General features: G+C 41.7%; 1 protein-coding gene across 1 annotated transcript in view; it reads right to left on the bottom strand.

The window, feature by feature from the left end:
- Positions 1–25,540, bottom strand: part of ARHGAP18 (Rho GTPase activating protein 18) — a 101,083-nt gene extending 75,543 nt beyond the window's left edge. Inside the window, exon 1 of the mRNA XM_055714479.1 lies at positions 25,279–25,540. Within this exon, the coding sequence (XP_055570454.1) occupies positions 25,279–25,322 (44 nt within the window). The 5' untranslated portion in view covers positions 25,323–25,540. The remainder of the gene's footprint in view (positions 1–25,278) is intronic.
- Between the last annotated feature and the right edge of the window lie 1,478 nt (positions 25,541–27,018).

Here is a 27,018-nt window from a genome sequence, read left to right as displayed (position 1 = left end):
TGTATGGGGGGGGGAGGGGGCATTCACTTTGTTGTTATGAGAGTGGTGTCATATGAATGCCAGAAATGCTGAGTTTGTCTCTTCTCTTGGACATTGCAACTGACACCAAACCCACTGGAGAGGCAGGAGTGGAGAAGATACCTGTAAGTCACAACTCCACCTCTCTTCTTTATCTCAGGAAGTGAACCCCTATATCCAGCATTTTGGGTGTAACTAAATGGATGAACCAACCAGCTGAAGTTTGAAGTGAGATGGAGATGGTGCTATCAATTGTGTACTTGAAGATAAATATACGACTTGCTGCTTTAAAAGGCAGGCTGTATCCATCATTCAGGTTTGCCAGCTACTCACTCTCCAACCCCAGCTTTAGATCAGGTTTGAGTGGGGGCTGGGATAGTTTTCTTTGGTCTACATCTACCTAGGGAGTTGAAACCATGCTTGCTCTCATTCATGTTCACTAAGTCAGCCTGCACAGTCACTGGGAGCTCTTCTCTTCATTACCCTTCTAATTTTGCTATTGCCTGCAGGTTTGATCACAGCTGAATTGGCAGCACAGAAACATCCGGTGAAGTAAAACACAGAGCAGCCACAAAGGAGAATAGTGTCTTCTGAGTTTAGGGAGTCAGAAAAGCTCATGAAAATTGTGACAAAATTGTAAACTGAGCAAGCCAGAGCTACCCAGAAATGTCGCTACGAGCTGAGAAGAAATGCTTCAGAACAAAGAAAGGAACAATTGCATGAGTCATGGGCTGCAAGAAAGAAAACCACTTCTCTGTAAGGGCTTTGAAACTGAAGATTACCCAGTAAAACTTCAACACAAAGCAAAATATTTTTAGTTCTTTCTTACTGACAAAAATATTTATTTTGCATCATTCTCTTTCATCCCAAACAACTCTTAGAAAAATGTTCCCTTTTCACATATTTTACACAATGCAATCAAATTCAGACACCCTTAATATGAAATATTTCAAGCTGTCAGTGTTATTTTTGCTATTTTGAATTGAAACAATCTTCTGAATTCCACATGAATTTAAAAAATGGTTCATGTCAACTCAGAACTGCATTTTCCTTAAGTTTAACAAAAATCCAAAAATAGGGCACCATACTTATACCACGTGTGAAATCCTGATTCTGCTTTTGAGGTTATCCATACAAAGACTAATGAGCACGTGAATTTATTCTGGTTTATCTAGTTTGAAAAATGTCATATTAACGGGACAATATCTCTTAAAACCATGTCTGTAAGTATCAGAGATAAATGAGAAAGGAGGAATAGAAGTCTCCACATTCTTGCTTCTTTTGCCTTTTTCATCAGTTTACCAGGCCCATTTCTGTTATGCCTGCATTCTGTAAGAAGTCATCAATTAACACAACAAAAATATTTTCTACATCTTTTGAATAAACTAGCTTTGACAGCAACACTTAACACTTGTAATCTTGAATTAAATTTGAATATAAGTGTATGATATTTGGGATTGGAAGCTATTTTCCAATAGCACTATTGTAGCAAGGACTGGTCATGTTTTAAACACAGAAATTCACAAATGTAAGCTGTAAGAAAAAGAAATGATTATTTGTTTCTGATAGTACTTCTGGTGCTTTTTATTTGCTCTTCGTAGCTATTCAAAAGTAACTCTCATAACAACTCAGGGAAAATTAACGTGAATACTTACGCAAAAATTTGTACAAGAAATAAATATTTGAGGTTTTGTTTCTTTGTGATTGAAAGCAGCCAGTGAGAAAGCTGAAAAAATACCAGTCATACAGCAAGAAAAATAAAAACTCAAAGCACTGTTATGTCTGTACTATAGTACCATGTACCTAGCAGTAACTGTAAAGTTCATGAGTATTTCTAGACTGTTGCATAGCCAAACACACTAGTCACAAATAATTTTTAAAAAAGCATCACATTTGCAGCCTCTAAGGCCTGTCCTCTAACGTGACAGTCACAAATGACTACATTTAATAAATCACTTGTTCCAGCTAATTTACTCATCTCTTGACTGCAAAGAAATTGTGACTGACAGGTTTGTAGAGCAAAGTTCAGACAGAGCTACAGAAATACAAAGCAAGAATACACTACCAGTGCTGCGCATTTTGGAAGCAATTGCAGATGTTACAGAAGGCTAAACTTGACATTTGCCTACATCAGGATATCATCTGTGTAGTTTCAGCAGGAAAAACATAATGTTTGCAGTTCACTTGGAAGATATTCACACAAAAAGGGTATTTAGTTCTAGTGGTTAGATTTACTTTGATTTAATATAGTATCTTATTATTTAGTAACTCATGCTATGTACAATACTGTTCACCATATGTCCAGCAAAAGAAAAAAAAAAAGGAGAGAAGCTGAAGTATCTTTCAAATAAGAATGTACATGGGGAAAAGCAATATAAATGTATGTAAATGTAAATATATTTATAATATCTAAATATTATGAGGGCATCTATGATCAAGTCTCCTGAAATTTCAATCTATGAAATGCAGTTGTAGCTTCACTGGGAGAAATTAATACGGTGACGAACAAAATCAGAACAAGGGTGCACGGCACAAAACAGGCCAGAGAAGTGGGGTGGTTTGTGGAGGAGGATGCACATGTGTACCCAGCAAGAGGGAAGAGCACTCAGGGAATGGCTCCAAGCCATAGGGCTGCCACAGGGAAGTGGGGCTCCAAATGAGCAGTCACAACATGCAGCTGCATCGGGGTTTGGTCTTTGACAAGAAGCCATCTGATACACTTGGCTAGTGCTCTCAGTCAGGGAGGGTTACATCCTGGCACTTGAAAGTCAATAGAAATGGTGTTACTAACTTGCATCGGTGGAAGTATGCATTTTCCACAGGGACAGAAAGCAATTCCTAGGATCAGGGAACACCACCCCTTATACATGGTCATGCATTTTTACTAAATACAAAATCAAATTGCCAGAACGCACTATAATCCGATCACTAATATTTCCATCTGAGAATGTATGTGAATCCATCCATCTCTTATCATGGGACAAATTGTCTAAATACAAAGGAATCATCAGCTTCTCTTTTCTATCTTTCCATGACCCTAAAAGAAAGCGCTATATTACTTTACATACTATGAACTTGCATGTATGAAAGACAGAGGCAAAGAGCTGAGGACTGCATTTTGTGTTAATGTAAAGGTAACATTTTTGAAGGGGCACATGGTTTCCAGCCAAAGTATCGTCTCTTTATCAGTAATTATGCATTTTAACCATCCCTGTAGAGTAAGTAGGCTGCATAAACTTTTGGTTTTACCTCTTTATCCAAACTTTTCTACCATCTTTAAAACTGAAATATAAGAAATAAGCACTTTCAGTAATTTAAGGTATTTCACAAATTCTCATTAAAAAGAAACTCATCTTGTATGTGAGTGTACATGACAACAAAACTTGGTAGAAAATACTACAAAGAAGATACTTCTGATACCGTGAGCTCTGCTGCTGTTGAGAGAATTGAGCACCTACTTCATTTAACTTTGTTTTGGAACATGCTACAGAAGTACATGTAGGGATAATCATCTGTAGGAGCTTTCATCACCTGCTGGCTGATGTACAGAAGTTTAAACTACACACAAGCACCTCCGCTCCAGGAAAGTCTACAGTTTTCTCAGATTTAGAACAGAGATATTAATAAATATCATAACATTACATTTCTGTTAGCTTAGCTGGTTAGGAGTCATTAAGTAGTAGTCACATGAAAATTACATTGTGTTTTTCTCTTCTTTGTTGCTACCACATATAATCTGGATTTCAAAGGACAAGCTACAAGATGAAGGACAAATCAGAGCATGGCAGAACAAACACACAGGCCACAAACATACTAGCAAGCCTCAAATATTATCTAAATATTTTTTCTCCCTCATTGCCTGTATATGCAGGCATATAATGCAGCACTTCTCTCCAAATTTTTTAATTGCCTAATTGACATTACCATAGATTGTGTTAGGTTCTGTTCTTATGGAGACAGATATTATTAATATTGATAAATAGATAAAAGGCAAATTGAGAAATTACATGGTAAATGCCCACATTGTAGGACAAGAAATGATCAGATTTCCATAGCTGTGATCATCAGTGCTTGTGAAGATGGCAGCCCTACTTCATCAAATGCTGAGAAAGCTTAGGAAAATGGGGTTATAAAATGGCAGGAAGGTAGAATACAACTGCTTTTCTACAGTCAGAGCACATAAAGCACAATGCTGACCCCACCAGAATCGAGACTAAGCCTCTGCTGATTTTTCTGGGACTAAGATTTCAGTCCCGAGTTCCTGTCCTGCCGCAAAACACCAGCTGCAACATTCGGGCTCCTCTACACTCATCACTGAGGGGGTGCAGGAGGGATGGGTACCAGGGTGGCTCCTACCAGGACTTCACTCCCCTTGCTTTGTGCTGGCCTGGTGCAGCTGGAGCTGGATGGTCCACCAGCCTGTGTGGGCTTGTAAATTCTCCTCTGAGGAATAAATAAATAAATAAATAAATAAATAAATAAATAAAATTAAATAAATAAATGAATGAATAAATAAATGAATAAATAAATAAATAGATAGATAGATAAATAAATAAATAGATAGATAAATAAATAAATAAATAATAAATAAATAAAATGTGTGAATTGTTTGTTCTCTGGGGTTTGGCTTCATAACATTTTTGTAATATTTAAATTGCTTTCTCTTTGTGGTGTGGGTTTTGGGGTTTTTTTTCCTATTGGGTATAATTATAGGACAACCAAATATTTCCTCATTTTGCTTTCTCTTTGTATGATTTGCTTAGATCACTATTTGATTTATTTCAATCCTTTGTACTATGCAGGTCTTTTACAAAATACCAATATGGTAAAAAATTCACAACACCCTTTCTTGCAGATAAAAACCAAATAGGCGGGAGAAGGGAACAGCAATGTGGAACTCCACAAGGTTTCATGTACTATTCTTCCCCTGCAGTGCTTCCACCAAAATGATGGAATTACCAGGTGTCAGCTCCCTCTCCGCTTCACGTTCAGCAAGGCATTTACAGTTCAGGCTGAGCACTTGTCAACAGTACCCAATTTTGGAGAACTTCCCAAAAGAATTAGAAGAATTATGAAAAGTAGGTTTTCTCAGTAGGGCTTTCTACATTTTAATTTTGCTAGTTGGACTCTTCCAGAATGGGTAAAGAAAAAAGACCCTAGTGTAGCTAAATTTTATCAATATAAGAGTCCTTGTAATGTTTAATACCTGTTCAGGTAATTAGGCGGCTATAGCAGTATAAAGTGCTTTTCTACTGCAGCTGCAGTAGGGCTTTTACTAGTATCGTTATTGTTTATTTAAAAATCACATTTCTCACTGACACAGGCTGGTTCTCAGGCACGCAGAAGCCCACAGATCACTCATAAAAATTAGGAAAATTAACTTTCAGCCACTGACCCTTCAGATGCCTATTACTTTTAGTTTTACCAAAGCAGCAGCACAGAGACCATGTGTCTGTATGCTGCTTTTGGGGCTCCTGGCCGTGAATAAACTGTTAAGGGGAAAAAGCTGCATGCCTGCCAAAATAATTTTGTTTTCTTTTCTTAGTCTGTTACTTTCTTCCCTTCAGTTGCTTTGAGGCATCACTAAAAATTTAGATAAAATTGCTGTAAAAAATTATTGTTACAGTAAATACCAGATGCTCATAGGAGCAGATTTAAAGCTGAAGATTTTTCTTTCTCCTAGCCTCAGTTTGACAGTTACCTTTTCCTGGAAGCATCAGGTTCTACAACGTTATTTATGCAAAGTGCATTTCATTACAGTAATCACAGGAAGATATTTTCACAAGGAATCAGCACAATGTATGATGTGTGCTGTAACGTTATGCAGAAATATGTATTACAATATATAACTGTAATAGTTTTAAATGTCTCGAATGCTGCCTGAAGTACTTGTTACATGGGCAAAACTGGAATGTTGTTTTTCCCCATGAAGCAAGTACATAATTTTTTAGCTGCTAACAAGCTGTGAAATGGTATAACTTCAGGATGTTGCCATATCCCACCCACCATGAATGCCAGCCTCCAAGGGCTTCAAGTATCCTGCTTTAGTCAGTAGAATTCCCTAGTTTTAACTATTCAGTTCAGAATATTGTAACTACTTCAGTCAACCCAATTTCTCATTCTTTTGACTGCAGATAAGCACTTTAATGAAAAGCAAGGCTAATATTTTAAAATAAAGATTCAACACAGTTGCTTTGCAAGGACCCAAATTTCAAAGCTTAAGGACCCAGTACGTGTATTTTATTTTGTATTACTCAAATTTAGGGACAGAAAGTACATAAGTGTTGGAATTATGTACCATTATTAAATTATAGGCATATAGCAAAATACAGAAGTATACTGGGAATATACTTACAAATCTACCAATGGGATTTTCTGTTTTGTACTTGTTATATGTCAGAAAGTCTTTTAAGCCATAAAAGTACATGGCAAATTCTTTTGGCATAACATACTGTTACTGAGGTAAACAATGCACATTAATAATAAAATAAGTATTGGCCTAAATTGAACAGTCAGATCAGGTATTCTGTTGAAAGGCTGATTGCCCCCAACATCCAAACAAAACACAATGGGAGCTGCTGTTTTATGTTTAAACAATGTTCAGATTTAAACTATATTAAATACCATCTCTAATTCAGGGCTTTTTTGGGTATAACTTGCTCATACAAGTAATCCTACCAATTTTACTGCCAGCTACAGTAAACATAGGGTCAATTAAAAAAACCCAAACAAACAAACACAAACAAACAAACAAAAAAACCCACAAAAAAACCTGAAAAGGCAAAAGAAGGTGTGTCTGCAGGTGAAGACTGGGACCTCAATTAGTAAAATACAAACCTCAAAGGGGAAAAAAACAGTGGTATATCAATATCAATGGATCATTCACTGTCTCTTCCAGTACCAGAACTAAGGGGGATTAACTGTAACTGCAATGAAAAAACTGATTCAAAACAAATGGAAAGTGGTGGCATTTCACATAATGTGTTACAATGGAGCGGAATCGCTTGCCACAGGATACTGGGGATGCTAAAAACTTACAGAGGTTCTCGGCAAGACCAGATGATGTGTTTGTGGAAAATAAATCCATGGACTATTACTAAATACATAGAAAGAACATCTGGCTCAGGAATTGCCTGGCAGCATATTGTTGCAAGCTGGCAAAAGTATTGGGGATGTTGGCCCTGCTTTAAAACTCTTGTATGGGCATCTTTTAAACAGGTAGGATACCAGATAGATGGACTTTGGTCCAATCCAGTAGTTACTTTGATGTTCAAATGGGCCACAATTCAAAACAATTCTAGTTCCATGCAACAATGAAAGTAATGTAAATGTGTAATGAATGACAAAAAATACAAATTATGATTTAGTATATAGGAAAGTAGTAAAACCTTTTATTAAATTGCATTATTTTAAAAAATAACTTTCTAAAAAAAGTAACACATCCAATTAACTTTATGACTGAATTTATCAAACTTTCTGAGGATACATTTTTCTGATTAGATTTAAAAGCATCACCATTTGAGGAAACCTGGATCACATTTCATGTGCTGTGGTCACAAATAACTCTCAGGAACTTAGTCCTAAACCTGGATCTTGTGATGCAAAGGTTGGCCTGCTCCTGCTTTGTAGAAATGAAGTAATTCTTCAGTTCTAACCCCTGTAGTGGAAGCATTTTAAACACCGAGTAACACGGACAGCATACTTATCTGCAGAACACAGGACCCCTTCTAAATTGCAAGCCAAGTTTTTAGCTCATAGTGGATGTTCAGTGTTATCTTAATTCAGTGAATTACGTATTAGCAAAATAAACACGTATTTAAATTATAAAGGTGCATTTTAGTCAGGCGAAACTGTTGTGTTTATGCCCTGATTTGAAATGTAAATATAAAAAATGTCAATGGACGAACAGAAAGACATCCTCTGTATCACTCCAAATTTCTGAGTGATATTTTTAGTTAAAGAATTACAAATGTCAAATTACATTTTGCTATAGTAAAAAGTACAAATAATACCTCTGGATTAAAGACTTTCTAAAAAAAATCTGTTCTCACTATAAAATGCCAGCATATATTATCAGCTCCTATGTCCTTCGAAAAATGGCATTGACATGCATCCCCAGAGCTCAGAATCCAGCCCATACTATGCCCACTGTCCCACTGACCATTTGCTTTTGGTGTTATGTTTGAGGCAGTAGTGCTGAAACCTAAGAATGCATTTTAAATAAACTGTATTTACTTCAGACTAAACCAAGGTAGATGGTGCAAATAGAAGAATCCCCACCGAGAATACTCACACGAAGTAATCTGTTTAAAGATGGTATTAAATACAGCTTACACAACAGGCCTTTAATATAAGCAGAGTATTCTGTATTTTGTTTCTGTCCATATCATCCCTAAACATTTGATCACTATTCATACATTCTGCAGTGTCAAAAAAATATCTGCAATATTTAATTTTATCTATTAGGGCTTGCAATATTTTTATGTTGCCCTAACTATTCATATCTGTATGCAACGTCTTATTATTGGAAGCAGCTAAAAGAAAACTGCAGAATCCAGTGATTTGCTAAGCTAAATCATAGCATGAATCTTGGCTAATACAAGAATATATCTAAATAAACTGTTGGTGTGGAGGAATATGGAGGAAAATCAGGTTATCAGGAAAAGTCAACATGGATTCACCAAGGGGAAATCATGCCTGACCAACCTGATAGCCTTCTATGATGGAATGACTGACTGGGCATGTGATGGGAGAGCAGTGGATGTTGTCTGCCTTGACCTCAGCAAGGCCTTTGACACCGTCTCCCGTAACACCCTCACAGGTAAGCTCAGGCAGTGGGGGTTAGGTGAGTGGACAGGGAGGTGGGTTGAGAACTGGCTGAATGGCAGAGCTCAGGGGGTTGTGGTCAGCGGCACAGAGCCTTGCTGGAGGCCTGTAGCTCGTGGTGTTCTCCAGGGCTCTGTACTGGGTCCAGTCCTGTTCAACTTACTCATCAACGACCTGGATGAAGGGACAGAGTGTACCCTCAGCAAGTTTGCTGATGATACAGCACGGGGAGCAGTGGCTGATGCAGCAGAAGGCTGTGCTGCCATTCAGCGAGACCTGGACAGGCTGGAGAGCTGGGGGTGAGGAACCTCAGGAAGTTCCATAAAGGCACGTGCAGGGTCCTGCACCTGGGGAGGGACAGCCCCACGCACCAGTACAGGCTGGGGGCTGACCTGCTAGGAGGCAGCTCTGTGAAGGAGGACCTGGGAGTTCTGGTGGACCCAGCAAATTGCCCGTGAGCCAGCAGTGTGTCCTTGTGGTCAAGAAGGCCGGTGGGATCCTGGGGTGCATTAGGAGGAATGTGGCCAGCAGGTCGAGGGAGGTGATCCTCCCCTGCTGCTCTGCCCTGCTGGGGCTGCATCTGGAGTGCTGTGTCCAGTTCTGGGCTCTCCAGTTCCAGAGAGACGGGGAACTGCTGGAGAGGGTCCAGCGGAGGGCTACAGAGATGATGAGGGAAATGGAGCATCTCCCTTACAAGGAAAGGCTGAGACAGCTGGGCCTCCTTAGCCTGGAGAAGGGAAGACTGAGAGGGGACCTTATCAATGCCTACAAATATCTTAAGGGCAAATGTCAAGAGGACGGGGCTGGGCTCTTTTCAGTGGTGCCCAGTGAGAGGACAAGGGGCATCAGGCACAAACTGCAGCACAGAAAATTCCATCTGAACGTGAGGAAAATCTGCTTTACCTTGAGGGTGACAGAGCCCTAGCACAGGCTGCCCGGAGAGGCTGTGGAGCCTCCTGCTCTGGAGACATTCAAAACCCACCTGGATATGGCCCTGTGCAACCTGCTGTAGGTGAACCTGCTTTGGCAGGGGGTTGGACTAGGTGATCTCCAGAGGTGCCTTCCAACCCTCACTGTTCTGTGACTGTGATTCTGTGCAGAACAATGTTGGTTGGGTTTTTTGGGTACTTACTAAAGCAGATGCCAAAAATAAACAAGACTTACTTTACACAATACATTTAATAGGGTTTTATTGTGATAAATATGCGTATTTACTAAAACAAATTGGAACAACTGAGCTTGTAATGGTACAAGCAACAATCTACCACAATTTTTTTTCCATTAGATTAAGGAGGAAACAGCTGTTGTCAGATGGCAGCATGATGCCAACAGTCCAACAGGAAGGATTACAGCATTCCAGTCATCCTAATCCTAGTAAATCAGCATTAACAGAGGCTTTTCTTTCATCACAAATGACTAACGTAGCTAACCTCTGACACTGGCCTGAAGTTCTGACTTAGCTAAGAAAACTATATGCTGTTGTTAGTAGTGTAATAGATGAAGCAATGTTTCCTTTAGCAAAAATGTCACAAAAGATTTATAAATCTGATGTAAACTGTTAAATGGATAGCAACATGAATCCCAACACATCAAAATGCTATCTCTGCCTTAGCTTTAAAGACATCTTGAAAGAAAACACAACACCACATACTGCACTTAAACCTATTATATACAGGTCATTGTGTTTTCCTCTTTATCAAATTGAACTGGACCTTACGCTCTGCTGAGTGAGAGAGTTCAAAGCAAATTGCTAAGGATACAGAGTGCAGGGCAAGTCAGCGTGTATCAGGGAGTTCACTGCATGCAAACTGCTCTTGCTTAGGAGCAGAAATGCAGTCCTGAAAGACTGAGAAGACACTTCAAACTGACATTTACTCAAAACACTTCTGTTCTGCCCTCATTTCATGTCTGTCTTATCCCATAACACTGACGATTTTTGTTGACCCCATTTGTAGCAAGTTTATGTACAAGTGCATGCATTCATAAATCTCATTATCTTAAAAATGTCTACTTACCTCACATGACTTAAACAAAGATATATTTTAATGTACTTTTATTATTATAATCTATACTTTTATGAGGTTTACTGCTATTATTACTATTATGATAACAGCCATTTAAAATTCTTTCAAATTTGTTTCAGTCAGTTTTTATTGACTATACTGGGTATATCACTTACCAGAAAGCTGAGAGGCACTGTGGAGAACAACAGCCAAGGACAAATTTGCTGCTGCTGCAGGTAGTTCGAAGGATTATCACACAGCCCAATCTTTAAATTTTATTAGAAATTGATCCCTTAACTGAATTAACAATCCACAGCAGGTTTTTATCCAAATTAAGTTTCCTCCTTAAGTTTGTCTAGAGGCAGATGGTAGTCTTTCAAGATTATTGGTGATATAAACCATTCTATCCCATATATATAATTACAAATCAGTATCAGGTCTCCAATTTGTAGAGAACATGTGCTTTTCTCCGGCTATGGAATCTTTTGTCTCATTATGTCCAGGTCTAATTGCATTTAGTGTCATAATAGCAAAATGTAGCATTTATCTAAGACGTTAGTCTGTTGCTAGTGCTGGCCACCAAATGTGGGACCATATGCTCCTCTACTGTGAAGAACAGAGGACTAAAATTGTTTTAAAGGATTAAAATTTCCTACAGAAAAAAACCCATGGGAGACTAGTTCTCCTCTCACACCCACCACCCTTCGGTGTAGTGATCCCATGCCAATAAAGTGCAGGGGCAAAGGTCCCACAGCTCACCTCTATGGCGAAGACTTGATTTAATCATCTGAGACGGACAGAAACTGGTTCTAAAAGACATTTCTTTCCTAGTTGTCAGATGCTATCACAACTGTAATTGTCTTTCTGTGCATGCACGCTCACCTGCACATCTGAACAACCCCGGCTGCAATGGATGCACCCATCCAGAGGAGTCAATGGCCATTCTATGAGTTAGAGGCTCGAACACAGTCCCTTCCTCAGAGCAGAAAGGATAAGATTCATGAGGTACAAAATAGTGCACATTACTTTCTCTTTAGACAGTTAATTTCTTATTCACAACAATCAGAAACTGTGGAACTGTGAAAGTAAAGACTGCTAGACTTCTATTATTCCTTAACTGCTGTTAAATGTGTATCACGTAACAGTTTCAGAATAAAAATTGATCCACCAGGCCTAAGACAAAGAGAACATACAATATACTACCCTAACAGCATCAATTTGGTTTATAATTATTTGAAGTGGACTAGCCTTCTTTCCACTGAATACTATTTGTTCACTTTTGTGTCCAAACAAAAGTATTTCAGAAGTATTATTGAAGTACTACACTCATGATGGCTGAGTGTCATCTTTCCTTGTCGCCATTTGAGTAAACATAATCTTCCAGCAAGGGTCCTGAAGCAATTCCCTTTCAGGTGAGTCATCCATCATACCAGCCATTTAACTAGTTCAATGTGACACTTTTGCAAAGCGTGAAATGAACCACTACCTCACTTTCCTGCATGCCAAGACTGTCTCTTATTACAAATTTTAACTGGATCTAACGAATCCACTTAGCACAACTTCCATAGATACTTGAGGGTTTTTTCATGTTAGGTCCACCATAATAAATTGCACATAGGATTTTCATCATTTTATTTCAAACAACATCAATAACTTCCTATAAATACATTAGTAAATGGTGGTTTTCTGATAACCAAGAAATATAAGTGGCAAAATACTTGGCAGAAATCAGAGTTCTGATTCTGCAGTTCCTGTTAGTTGTACCATTTAATGGAATTATTGTTTTCTGCTTGATTTAATAGCGAGTACAGACTGGGGGCATGTGTGGGTGGGGGTGGGGTGGGGAGTGATTTCTGGCATTCATAATTCATATGGCAAAAAAAAATTGTTCTAGTAATCTGAGTTCCTTCACAGAAGTTGACGCTTTACCACAAATGTTTCTTCTGCCACATCCATTTAGTTATGCTGCATTTTTAGCAACTACTATCTGTTTAAAGTTGAATGACTACCACTTCTTAGCATCAAAGTAAAATCTATGTGACCATCCAGCTTAAGAGATAAAGAAACAATATTTTAATCTAGTTTTCTTTGATTACATGATAAAATTAAGCTTTTATTGAAATTTCTGAGTTTTTTGGAGTCCTGCTGTTATCCCATTTCTGTGTTCTTCACCTGGTGTGCAAGAGCTGATCCACAAAGAGTAGAGATATTTGTTCATTGCATCTCTGTGCAGAGATGAGTGCTAGGTGGTAATTCACAAAGCTACCATGCCTCTTAACTCATAGTAAAACACTTTATACACTTTGAACAATTGTTTAAAATTACATTTAGTCACACTTAATTCTCACTGGTTCTTACAAGCCTCATCTCCACTTAAAGGTACAGCATTCTTTTTTTTTCACTGTGCATGTTCTGTAGGGAGAGGGCTTTGTTAATAGGGGGCCTCCTTTGCTCGAAGGTGGATCTTTTAGCATGTTAATTAGGGTAGTTCACACATAGTTCCAATAATTTTCTGTTTGGTCTCATTAAACATTTGGTTCTCCATCAGCTTATCTTGTGCCCCAGCTCAACATATTTATTATGTGTGCCTTCCCCCAAGGCCAATTTTTGTTAAGTAGTTAACTAACATCCTCCATTTTTCAAATTCTTTCTTGTTTTTCACTATAGAAATTTACATTTTTTCCCCTCTCTTTTTCTTCTTTAAAGTAAATAATTCTTATCACTGCCTTTACAAGTTAAGTATCTGACGCAGCACCATTCACTAAACTATTACTACAGCTCTTGGATTCAGCATTTCCATATCCATCCAGTGGGCCATGAAGAAGTCCAAATGGCAAGTCTGAAGGCAATCCAGAGAGACCTCACGGCCTTGGAGCAACAGGTTGAGAGATCACGAGCACAAGTAGTGTTTTCTTCTATCCTGCTAGTTGCAGGGAACGGATGGTGCATGTAATCAGAAGATGAGACAGATCAATACCTGGCTCCAGGCCCGGTGTCAACAGCTAAATTTCATTTTTTTTTGGATCACGGGTCAGTTTACATAGCACCAGGCCTGCTGCAACAGATGGGGTTCACCTGTCTCAAAGGGGGAAAAGGCTCCTAGGTCAAGAGTTAGCTGGGCTCGTCGAGGGAGCTTTAAACTAGATTCAAAGGGGGAAGGGAATAAAATCAAGTTCGTTAGAGATGAGCTTGGTGGCAGCATGCTGGGCTTGGAGGTGAGATCTATAGTAAAACTGATGTGCACCTATGCTGATGCCTGAAGCACGGGCAACAAACAGAAGGAGCTGGAAGCCACCATGCAACAGGAAGACTATGACATAAACACCCATCATGGAAACATGTTGGGATAACTCACGTGACTAGGGTGCTGCAATGGATGGCTACAAACCCTTCAGAAGGGATAGGCAAGGAAGGAGAGGTGGTGGGGTAGCTCTGTATGTCAGGTAGTGTTGCAACTGCCTAGAGCTGAATGATGGTGACAGCAGAGTTGAGTGTTTATGGGTAAGAATCAGGGAGAGGGCCAAGAAAGTGGATATCCTGGAGGGAATATGTTATAGACCACCCAACCAGGATGAAGAGACAGATGAATGATTCTACAAGCAGCTGGGAGAAGTCTCAAGATCATTAGCCCTTGTTCTCATGGGGGACTTCAACCTGCCTAATGTCTGCTGGAAATACAACATAGCAGAAAGGAAACAGTCTAGGAGGTTCCTGGAGTGTGTGGAAGTAACTTCCTGACACAGCTGATCTGTGAGCCAGCCAGAGGAGATGCCCCACTGAACCTGCTGTTTATCAACAGGGAAGGACTGGTGGGTGATGTGGTGGTGGGAGGACATCTTGGGCATAACAATCATGAGATGTTAAAAGTTTTTGATTCTTGGAGAAGGAGGGGGGTCAGAAGAACTGCTGCCTTGGACTTCCAGAGGGGCAACCTTGTCCCATTTCAGAGCCTGGTTGACTAAGTCCCTTGGGAGATAGTTATAAATTGACAAGGGGTCCAGGAAGGCTGGACATTCTACAGGAAGGTAGTCTTAAAGGTGCAGGAGTAGGCCGTCTCCATGTGCCAAAAGGTGAGGTGGTGAGGGAGAGGACCAGCCTGGCTGAACAGAGAGCTTTGGCTGGAACTCAGGGGAAAAAGGAGAGTTTGCCACCTTTGGAAGAAGGGGCAGGCAACTCTGGAGAACTGTAAGGATGTCATGAGGTTATGCAGAGCGAAGACTAGAGAGGTGAAAGCCCAGCTAGGACTCAGGCTAGCCAGTGCTGTAAAAGGTAACAAAAAATACTTCTACAAATACATTAGAAACAAAAGGAGGGCCAAGGATAATCTGCATCTTTTACTGGATGTGGCGGGGAACATTGTCACAAAGGGTGAGGAAAAGAAAAGGCTGTGGCACTTAATGCCTTCTTTGTCTCAGTCTTTAATAGCAAGACCAGCTTCCCCCTGGATACTCAGCCCTCTGAGCTGGAAGACAGGGATGAGGAAGAGCAGAATGAAGTCCCCACAGTTCAGGAGGAAACGGTTAGTGACCTGCTGCTCACTTAGATGTGCACAGATCTATGGGGCCAGGTGGGATCCACCCAAGAGTACTGAGATTGCTGGTGGAAGTGCTCACCAAGCTGCTCTCCATCATTTATCAATAGTCCTGGCAAACTGGAGAGGTCCCAGAAGACTGCAAGTTAGCCAATGTGATGCCCATCTACAAGAAGGTCAGGAAGGAGGAGCAAGGGAACTACAGGCCTGTCAGCCTGATCTTGGTGCCAGGGAAGGTCATGGAGTAGATCATCCTGAGTACCATCACGCGGCACATGTAGGACAACCTGGGGATCAGGCCCAGCCAGCATGGGTTTATGAAAAGCAGGTCCTGCCTGACTAATCTGATCTCCTATGAGAAGGTGACCCACTTAGTGGGTGAAGGAAAGGCTGTGGATATTGTCTACCTAGACTTTAGTAAAGCCCTTGACACTCTCCCACAGCATTCTCCTGGAGAAAGTGGCTGTTCGTGGCTTGGACAGATGTATTCTACACTGGGTTAAAAGATGGCCAAGCCCAAAGAGTGGTGGTGAATGGAGGTAAATCTAGCTGGAAACCGGTCACAAGTGGTGCTGCCCAGGGCTCAGTATTGGGGCCAGTTCTGTTTAATATCTGTATTGACGATCTGGATGAGGGGATCAAGTGCACCCTCAGTAAGTTTGCAGATGACACCAAGTTGCAGGGGAAGTGCTGATCTGCTGGAGGGCAGGAAGGCTCTGCAGAGGGATCTGGACAGGCTGGACTGATGGGCCAAGGCCAGTTGTATGAGGTTCAACAAGGAGGAGTGCCGGGTCCTGCACTTGGGTCACAACAACCCCACGCAGTGCTATAGGCGTGGGGAAGAGTGGCTGGAAAACTGCCTGGTAGAAAAGGACCTGGGGGTGCTGGTTGACAACTGGCTAAGTATGAGCCAGCAGTGTGCCCAGGTGGCCAAGAAGGCCAACAGCATCGTGGCCTGTATCAGAAACAGTGTGGCCAGCAGGACCAGGGCAGTGATTATCTCCCTGTACTCGGCACTGATGCGGCTGCACCTTGAACACTGTTTTCAGTTTTGGGCCCCCAAAAGGGTGGCGAAGCATTGGAACAGGCTGCCCAGGGACACGGTAGAATCACCATCCCTACAGGTATTTAAAAAATGTGTAGATGTGGTCCTTAGTGACATGGTTTAGTGGTGGACTTGGCAGTCCTGCTTTAACATTTGGACTTGATAACCACAAAGGTCTTTACCAACCTAAATGATTCTATGATTCTGTGATCTCCTTCATCAAGTTGCTCTGTACAGCTGCAATGCAAATTACATACAGACAGCCAGGATATGTTCCTGGCTTCTTTAATGTTTACTTGTAGGTTCTGACACTCAGATTCAATCATATGTAAGTCAGCTCCAGAAACCTGGGTTTTGGAGAAAAATTAAATAAGTAAATAAATAAAACAGACTATAGGGGTTGGTTTGCACCTGTGAAGAGGAGGGACTGTCCTTTCACTTCTGCTAGAGGAAATGCCAATTCTGCAGAAACGGAATGAAGGAAAAAAACTGCTTAAGCAATGGGAAGGAGGTCTGGCTCTCATTACCTCCTGTAAATCCCTAGGCTATGTGCTTTTGCCTCGGGAATTATGGTAAAGTTCATGACATTAGCACATGCCCTGGCCCAGAGCATGAGGAGGTCCACCACTCCACCATCTACAGACATTCCAATTTTGAAAATAGTATTAAACAAAACAGAATCAAACAAAATAAGGAAAATTATCTTTGTCCAGGCCTGACTGGCTGTAAGGAAAAAATAAACAGAATTTTAAACTCCATAAATAATACTTGCCTCGACTTCAAGCTTATTTTTGGGAGGACATGAAGTATGAGGGCTTCTGTTCTTAAAACTGCTAAATTTATTGAACGCCTGTGATTACTTCATTTTTGTCAGACATCTTTTTTTGAGCTTGCCTCCAAATGTCATTCTTGCCACTTTTTTTCTCGTATTCTATGTTTAGGCCTGGGTGGACATTTCTTTTCTCACTATTCGTTACTGCACTCACTGAGAAGAATATTTTTTACAACTGCAACTATATACCATTCTTTACAACTTCTTGCCATACCATTGCTTGACTTACATACCAGTAATTCCACCAAACAACTTAGTTTTTAATTATTCAATCTGGTAACTATTCAAATTCCCACAGCTCAGTAGGACACATAATAGCTAAGAGCTGTTCTGGGTTGCTGGCTTCTAGTAAGTAAAATGTACTTGCCTGCATTATTTTCTTGAGTGGATTTTCTAGCAATTTTCACTGTATTTCAAGCTCCTGCTTTAAACCTTACTTCGAATAAGCTTACTTTATGCAGCACTGTTTCTCATTTTGATCTTTGTGCTGCAGAGAAGAAAATTATTTAAGTGATGCAACCCTTCCCTCCAAGCTGGTGGTCTATGATGGCTACACTGGCTTTTTTTTTTTTTTTTTTTGGTCAGATTATGAAGGTGGTTTTGAAAGTACAAAGGAGGAATGAGGCTGATAAAAATTTATACTTATTACAACATAAGAATCAAGTATCCAATGATTCTATTGACCACTGTCACAGCAAAAATATAAATGGGAGTATTAGGCTTTTCAATTACTTTTTGCAGTCAGTTTTGCTGAGAGGATACGTCAGGAAGGACTAGAGGAAATAAGCGTCTGAACAGGACCAGTGAGGGAGTGAAGGTGTATGTGTGTGCCATAGAGTTATTATTGTTGTGTTCTGTAACAGAACTAGGGATATAACTACACAGCTATTGCAGCCATCTCCTTTCCAATGCTGGAAAAGCCACCACATGGATCACACAGCTTGACAGGTAGTATCAGAAAGAGAGGACACAGTCTGAGAAGTGTCTGACAGCCAGCCTTCTACTTGGTGGCAAGGGTCACCCTCCACCTCCAAATAGTACAAGTGTCTCTCTTCCCTTCTGTTGTGTCTGGAAAGGCTGGTGAAAAGCTGAAACAGCGAGTGCCCCATGTCATGCTTCCTGGGCTCTAACAATCCTCCTGCTGTTGTGTGGTTTCTGGGAGGTATCACATGGAGCAGAATGGTGAGAAATGAAATGCTAACAAAACATTGGTGATGGCCTTCTTTAGTCAAAGAGCTAGTCAAGTTTAACTGAGTGAAAACTGCTGGATGGGCACTCTTAATTCACTTTGAGAATTTTTTTGTCATTTACCACAGATTGGTCAGAAAGTGGTTTAAGCTGTTACAAAGCAGAGATGAATAAATATCTCTTTTTGAGCCAAATATGATCATGAAAGAGTGTGACATCTTTGCAGAGCTGATACACAGTCATTCAGTAATCCTTTTCAGTCAAAATGAGCTGAATTGACTACTTTAAATAGTGTGTCGTTACTAACAGCATTTTGCAGAGTGCATACCTTTTTTTCATCCTATGTCACTTTATAAACAGAGAGTTCAAGCTTACACATAGATGATCCCCAAGTCTAAGACCATGAGTTCTCTGTTCTACAGCCTTGCCATGGGCTTCTCAGATGTTCGGTATCCTCTGAAGAAAAAGAGTTGGCAGCTCCCTAAAGATAACTGACAAGTATGCAGCATCTTTGGTTGAAAAAATAAATAGATCTATCAAAACACTGTATAAGGTATGAGCAAAAAGCCTACAAGAAAGGAGTGGGAGTGGGGGGAGGGTATGATGAGAAAGCTCTGTGTTAGAGGTTAGAAAGTGTAGGCATAAAATGAGAATTGCCAGAAGTCAAGCTGAATCCTGACAGTTGACAGGTCCTGAGACCTAGCAATACAAATTAAAATAAATGTATACTATTCTTTGACAGCATAAAGGAAAAGAGAAATGAAATTGCAATGAAGTTGCTACACAGTAAGAATGGAGTTAAGATAATGTTGGCATGGCTACCCCAAAACTTTCTGACTCAGTCTTCTGTAAGAAGAATGACAGCAAAGGCCAAACAGATACTGAAAATGTGTGTATAACATTAAATCGCATTCAAGATAAAGCTAAGTTTTTAAGGATTGGTAAAATTAAGCCAGCCGGAATAATCTCCTGCCCCAAACATTGAAACAATTCACCTATGAATTCAATACTAAGTAATTAAAAAAATCTATCTTCTCAACTGATGCCTCATTACCAGAGAATGTCAACATAACAAATAGAATTCAGAAAAACTGGCAACTTTACACTTGTTACTCTGAGTTTGACAGTATGCAAGTCTTTTTAAGAACTTCAGAGGAAAGGATATTTTGAGACACAAAGGTAAATGGAAACCTGGGATAAAATACACAATGGCTTTACCAAGGTAAATCCAGATTTTGGTAATAAAATAGCTTGTTGCATTAAAGATGGGGGGCTGCAGCAGATCTAACCTATAAGGCCTTCAGTATTGCATTTGATACTGTACCACATATGGAACATACACACACAAACACGAGACTGGGAACAGTGCAAGTCTGTAAACCGGGGAAAAACTAGCTGAAAAGATACAGCAATACATTAGACTGAAAAGCGAATCAATGAACTGGGGGAAAGGGAATCTTCCTATTAAAACTTCTCAAGTTTCCCTGTTACTAATGATCGTATTATTCAATATTTTCATTCATAACTTTGGCACAGAAAGAAAAATGTGAAATTTACTGATAGTATGAAATTAGGGATATCAATTTAAAGGAAGTCCAGGATATTATATAGGAAAAGTGGATGAATAAAAGGATTGAAAAAAATAAAAATGAGACACAATTGCATGTATTTAATAGACATAATAACCAGATTTTATGCTATAAACCAGGGGACTCATCAGTTTGAAATGACAGATATTAATTGGTGATAAGGCAACCATCAGACAGTGCAGTACAGCAGTAAAAAAGGCATATGCAGTGCTACGTATATCTAGCTATATGAGGCTAGCAGGGTTTTAATATCATCACAGACATTGATCAGACATTACTTAAAATTATAGTATCACTTTCGATCACTCATAATGAAGAAAGATGTATTCAAATAGGGACAACCACATGGGAAAGAGCAAAATCTACTCAGCATGAGCAACTAAGAAGCAACAATAAAATTGCTGCTTGTGAGTGTGAATACTCATAAACATAGATATCTTGGGTGGGAAAATCAATTTAAGGTAACAGGCAATGTCAATACAAAAGAAATGTGTAGAAACTTCCCATTGGCAAATGTAGGCTTAAAATTAGCAATTAATTTCTAAATATCAAGAGGAGCAAGGAGGACAAACCCATCAAGAAGGACAAACAACCTAATATTTATGAAATGGATTAGAGATGGTAGATTTTTTTATAAGCCACAAGGTAGCACTCAGTGAGCTAAGAAGTTCTTTCCAACCTGGCATCCTCCCATGCTATGTTCCTGCATTAGGGTAGAAGAAGCAACTGAGAGTGGCTACATTAAATATAAAACAAATCTTACGTTAATGATATATTAAGCTTCTAAAAAGAACTTTGGAAGTTTGGAAGTCATGTCTATGTGTCCTAAGCATATTAATTGTTTTAATCTGTAATTTTAAAAATGAGATAAAATTATGTACGAGTATACCTTTGGCTTTGATGGGGGATAGAGGGGTTGGTGAGAATTGAAGACCAGCCAGTGGTCCATGCAGACCATTTGTATGCTAGTGCAGGAGCATAAGGAACTGTAAAACAATACCTGTGCTGTGTAACCTCACCTGTAGCACTCAGCAGAACCTTGTATCATTTACTTGTCCATCAGAGATGGCCACACTGGTATCAAGCCCCAAGAAGAGTGGAGGCAAGGATACCCAGCTGAACTCACGAATCATGATAGTTCCCTGGGGTGTTCTAAGAGGGGCACAAAATCTCTGAAAAAGACGTTTCACAGGGCAACACTGTCCAAGTATGGTAGCCAGGGATGCTGAACCAAAAGGTCCAGACTGTGTTTTTGTAACAGCAACATCAGCAGCTTCAACCTCTGCTGGACCTCTAAGCAGGAGGAAGTCATGCTCCTTCTCGCTCTGCTTCCCCAGCCCCTCTCTCCTCTGCTCCTTCCTCAAGCAAACCACGCACAGCCACATACTGAGGTGTTGGAGTAGCAGCAGTACAGTGTTTTGTCCAAACTTCTTGGTCTCGGGCTTCTTTTAGCAAAATGTGCCAGGCCAGCTGGAAACATTCCTCAGCCAGGATTCAGTCCATTGGCCACATCTTGAACCGTGCAGACCTACATAATGAATTTTTAAGAGGCAGATCCTTAAGTCCATGTTGATACCAAAGCGTGCTCAACCTAAGTGAGACCTCCTGATGAGTTTAAATATGCTGGAATCAGAGGGGTGAAGGTAGATGTGACTGACAGTGTTAGCAAAAGGGGTTTTATTTGCTGGCCAACCTTTTAAAGATATAAAAATTTCAGATATAAAAGCAGGGATCTCATGATCACTCCAAAATATTCTTATTAATTGCTGCTTCAATTAACAAACTTGTTGCATTTCATGTGACCGCTTTCAGAGACAGGTAAAAAAACAAATAATTAATTCGTAATAAATACTGAACTTCAAAAAAAGCACTTCAGGATTGGTACTGCTCTTTTCCACCTGTGTAGCTTAATTGTTTTCATTTCCTAAAATGAGGAACTACCACAGCCATGCTTCAGTTCGAATTTCTGCAATACAGTTTACTGTGGAAATCTGGTAGCATCAAATGTTCACTCCCCTCGTGAATGTCTTACATTCATAAGTCTATGTCTTCGTGTTCAGTTTGCTCGTGTTGCCTGTTGTTGTCCTTGGGAGCTGCTCTATCTGCCGCCATCTCCTTTGTCTGTTGTTCTCAAGGATCACTGCTCATCTCATCTTCTGTATGCTGCTCTGCTTTCACTTGGTGTGCAATCTTTATTTATGTAGGGATAATTACATAAAATAGATTTATATGAAAACATCTCGCCTTGCTCAGAATGTAATTCAGTATTTTTGCAATTATTTTCATGGCTGATCCATTCCCGTTCACTAAGCTTGCTTTTGTCTGACTGAAATTAATCAGAAGTTTATGACCGAACTGAATGGGACTTAAATGGGTACAGAACCATCCTCTATCAGGGCCAATTAATCAAGGTAAGTGTAAGAGATGAAGTACTGCTACATGATATCCTCTAGCAAGTATCAGTACTGCATTTAATGTATTTACTTCTGATTTTCAGAAAGGTAATTTTTTAGAATAGTTGTATAGTGCCCAGGGTTGTAAAATTCCTGCAGCTTTGGGATCCTATGTTTTGCAAGGTGTCATATTCAAAGGTAAGGCAGATTCCTATGATGTCCACATTTCTAACTGTGAAGTCCTACAGTGATTTGAATTAATTATCTGTTTCTCAGTAAGTACTGAATTAAGGGCATAATTGTGATTCTCTAAGGATCTGATTATATTAATTGTTTGGGCTGCCCAGTGTACTATTTTACTGGCACAGTCTAATCTTGTCACAAACTGTATTCTTATGAACTTAAGTACAGTTTCCCACATTCAAATATCTTTTTCTTATGACATATCAGCATAATATTTATTTACTTAACTGTGGCAGAACCTTAAAATCCAGTGCATGGATCCTTAGCATTTCTGTGTATGTGGCACTTGGGGGAGAAAAGGGACAATGGTGATGATAAGCCTTTTCCCAGCACACCAGCTGCCTAACTATTCTTAACGCAGTTGAACAGCTTATTTTTCAGTTTCCTTGCTGTTAACTGATTTTTAACTACTTCCATCCTCACGTATAGAAAAAAATATTACAGCATAGGTAGCCAAAAGCCTGCTAAAGTGGTTTAATCAGAAATAATAGTATTCTAAGAATATGTCAGACAACTTCATATGTATGCACTTTATTTTCTACTTTACTGTTTTCTGTGTTCATTGTTACATTGCTGGTCACTTGCTAATGCAGGCACAGAGTAAGCACAAGGTAATGCTTCATAGTAGCTGTTTGGCACCCTTCCCTGATCTGTTCCGCCCGCAAATACACTGTCCCACTGATGTGTACCAGTTCCAGGGAACACCTCTTACTCATTTATGTCCTTTCAGATACTGCCACTATTTATCACTCTAGCATTACTCAGTAAAGTATCTATCCTCTTCTTCAGCTTTGGCAAACGGAAACTTATCCTAATTCATGTTCATTCAGGACTAGTAAAATTAAATTCTTCACCTTTTGCGTTTACTGAGTCCCTTTGCAGCCACATCTCCAATAGCTCAATTTCTACTATAGAAACGAATTGCTGGACTTTTAAACATCTTCCCTAATTCTATTGCCATCTTTCAGTCAGCACTAAAGTAATTGAATTCTGCCTTCAGCCAGGCCACCGGCCATGCATTTATTAATTTTTTAGATATGTTCATCACACTTTCTCAATGCCTCGATGCTCACCCAGTAAGAGAAAATCTTCCTTTAAGTTTATGAAACTTGTTAGCTTCTGCATCTTTTCTCATGATATCTACAAAACATTTGACAGTGATCAGGCTGCTGCTGGTTTAAGAACATAACTGTATCACTTTGCTGCATTCCTCCATCTGTCTGCATTATTTTAATTCCCTTTATATTATAAAGTCTTTGAGGCTGAGATTTTTTTTGACTGATGTTTATAATGCAAATAGAGCCATGAAGCCCTGGTTCAAAAACAGCAGTAATTTGCTGCTAAACAAATAACCACTGTTCAGAGGAGGACAAGGGAAGAGAGGCAGGCATAAGGAATTGGCAAAATTTTTTCCATCTTGACTTCCTTCTCTATTTGCCCAGCAAAGGAATAGCAGTATAAAACTCCACAAATTTATAAAATTAGGGCTGTGATTTTGTTAGATTTGCAGGATAGTTTAAACAGTTTTAGAAGATAAAATATCCTATTGCAAAAAAACAGGTTAGAAACTGGTGACATTTACATGCTTCTCTCATGTAATTCATGCCCAAGTATTATTATTTTAATAGTTGTTCAGAAAAGTCTACAAAATGCAGATATCCTAGGAAACAAGCCTTAAATCACATCAATAAAAAGTTAGTTTGTCCTTTTTTCCACTCATTCCGATGGCTAACTTGGGAAAATTTAACTAATGAAATCAGTTGCTAGAGCTGGCGCACCTTACGTGAAAATGCTGCACAAAATATCACTGCTTTCACAAATTAAATCTCTGGCTTAGTGTATGCTCTCTCTTGAGACATTTTCTTCATGTTTTCTGTCAAGTCTTTTGATGCACGTTAAGTGTTCATATACAGGAGAAAAATTGTGATTCAACAGAATACAAGTGGAACGCCACCCGGACTGCATATTTCTTTGGTTTCTCTCCACTCGGAGCAAAAATATATGCATTTATCTGCTAAATTCTAATTAGAATAGATAACAATGGGAAAAACGGCTTAGTAGAGTATCCTGCCAGAAGTCGTACAAAAAAAAGAAGAAATAGGCAATTTGTCTAATCCATGCTATTCTAAGTATGCCACACAGGCGCTGCAGGGACATCAACTTCCCAGACTATAAACCAGTAACAGGCATTTCCCACGACGCGCCTTGCGGCGCTGCAGGACGCTCGGCTGGAAGGAGCCCGTAGCCGCGGGCGCGCCCGTGGGAGCGGCTGCCGGGGCAGGCAGCGGCTGCGGGAGCGGGCACGCGCCCACCCGCGGCGCCGGCCCCCGGGCTGCCACGCGCCCCCGGGCTGCCACGCGCCCCCGGGCTGCCACGCGCGCCCGGGCTGCCACGCGCGCCCGGGCTGCCACGCGCGCCCGTGCCACCCGCAGCGCTGCTGCCGCAGCCGCCGGAGTTCGCCCCCCGATCGCTCCCGGCGCTGGCGGCGGCGCGGCGCGTGGGCGGGCGGCGGGGACCCCGCGGCGGGGCCCGGCGGGACGGGCGCAGGGCCGCCCCGGTGTCGCGCCCGCCGGGAGAAGCAGGGCGGTCGCCGAGCTCCTGCGCCCTTACCTCAGGTGCAGGTAATGCACCAGCTTCGTCACCACAGTCACCATCTTTCCGGATCACCTTCCCGCCGCTGCCTCGGGGGCGGAAGGGACGCTCGGCGAGAAGGGCGACGCTCTCCGGGGACTCCCGCCGCAGCGGCTCTTCCCCGGCCTTGGTCCCCTCGGGGCGGCAGCGGCTTCGCCTCTCGGCCGCGCACCTGCCCGCGCCGAGCGCCGCCCTGCAGGGAGACACGGCCGGCGCCCGGCCCAGCCGCGGAGGGGCCCGCCCGGGCAGAGGGCGGGGCCGGCGCCCTCCCGCGGGGCCGCCCGACCTCGACCTCCCCCGCCCCCGCCGTCCGCTCCGCAGGGGCAGCGCTCCCACCGCGCGGGGCCGGGCGGCGTGAGGGCACCCTCGTTTGGGGCGAGCGCAGGGACCGCTGCCGCGGGCGGCCGGGCCCCGCTCCGCCCGGTGCCGTCGGGGCACCCCCCGCCCGCCCGTTTCCCTCCGCTCCGGCCTGCGCCGGGGCCACCGTGAGCCGTCGGGCGGCGGGCCTGCTCAGGACAGGAGCGCTGGGGCCGGGCCCTGCGGCCTCCCTGAGGGACTCGACTTTGGTGGGGGCGGCCTTCCCGCCACAAGCCGTCGGGACGAGGCGGGGACCCGGGGAGGGCGGCAGGGCCTCCGCTTGCCGCTGCGGTGGGCGCAGCCCTCCCTGAGCCGAGGCGGGGGCGGCGGGAGGAGCTGGTGCGCGCAGGGGGCGCTGGCGCTTGGGGCGTGGGGGGGGGGGCAGCGGCTGCGCGGTGGGAGGGTGGAAGCGCCCCGCGGGATGAGGGCGACGGTCCCATCCCTGCGTGTGGCGCGGCCGGGACCTGCAGGTGCCTGTGTGCGCAGTGGGGCAGAGCTCAGCGAGGAGCAGGGGGCCGATTGCAGGCCTGGGCGGCTGCCTCACCGTGTGGAGCTGACGCCTTCACCCTGCTCGGCTCAGCTGAGGGCGGAGGAAGAGATGATTTGATGATGGTATCTAAGGTCCTACGCAGGAGGATTTGTCGTAGCAGAGAGCTCTTTAATGTACCAAAGGCATATGAGAAGATCCCAAGGACTGAGCAGAAGCTAGACAAATTCAGGCTGGGAACAATGAAACCCCTTTTTTGTTCTTGTATGGGCGCTGAAGCAATTTATACAAGGCACTGCTGAATCTTGCACTCTTGAAACTTCAGCTCTGCACTAGATGACTTGCTTATGTAAACCACATATAAAGAACGTCTAAATCTCTTTGGGGGTCTGGAGAGAATTGTGTGGTCTTTGTTACTGTGGAGATGAGCCTAGATGATCGCAGAGCAGATGATCAGAACAGTAACTCCAGGTGTTCAAATCTATGAATATTAGTTACTTTGTTTCTGGTACACTCCAGATTGAGAATACCCCTTCAGCCTTATTGTCCCCCTCTTGGGTATCCACCCTGGGCGATGAACCAGGCAAGACCCTTGACAAAGTAATATGTACTGAATGTAATTCAAAGATGATCATAATGCACACGTAAAATTACCTGAGGAAAGGTGGCAAATAAAAGTGTTCCCTATTTTCTGACATGGAATGCTTGATGTAATGACTTCCTCTAATGAAGCATTTAATTGTGTTGATAACATTCAAATTAACAAAACTTAAAAACAAAGAGAAATGACAGTACATTAAATATTTCCAGTTTGCCAGGAAGTATTTGGGGACTGTGGATAGCTTAGAAGTCAGTAGTGCCACAAAGATACAGTT

Source organism: Falco cherrug, chromosome 6 (genome assembly GCF_023634085.1).
Source record: "Falco cherrug isolate bFalChe1 chromosome 6, bFalChe1.pri, whole genome shotgun sequence".
Taxonomy (NCBI): domain Eukaryota; kingdom Metazoa; phylum Chordata; class Aves; order Falconiformes; family Falconidae; genus Falco; species Falco cherrug.
This window is presented reverse-complemented; position numbering and strand designations above follow the sequence as displayed.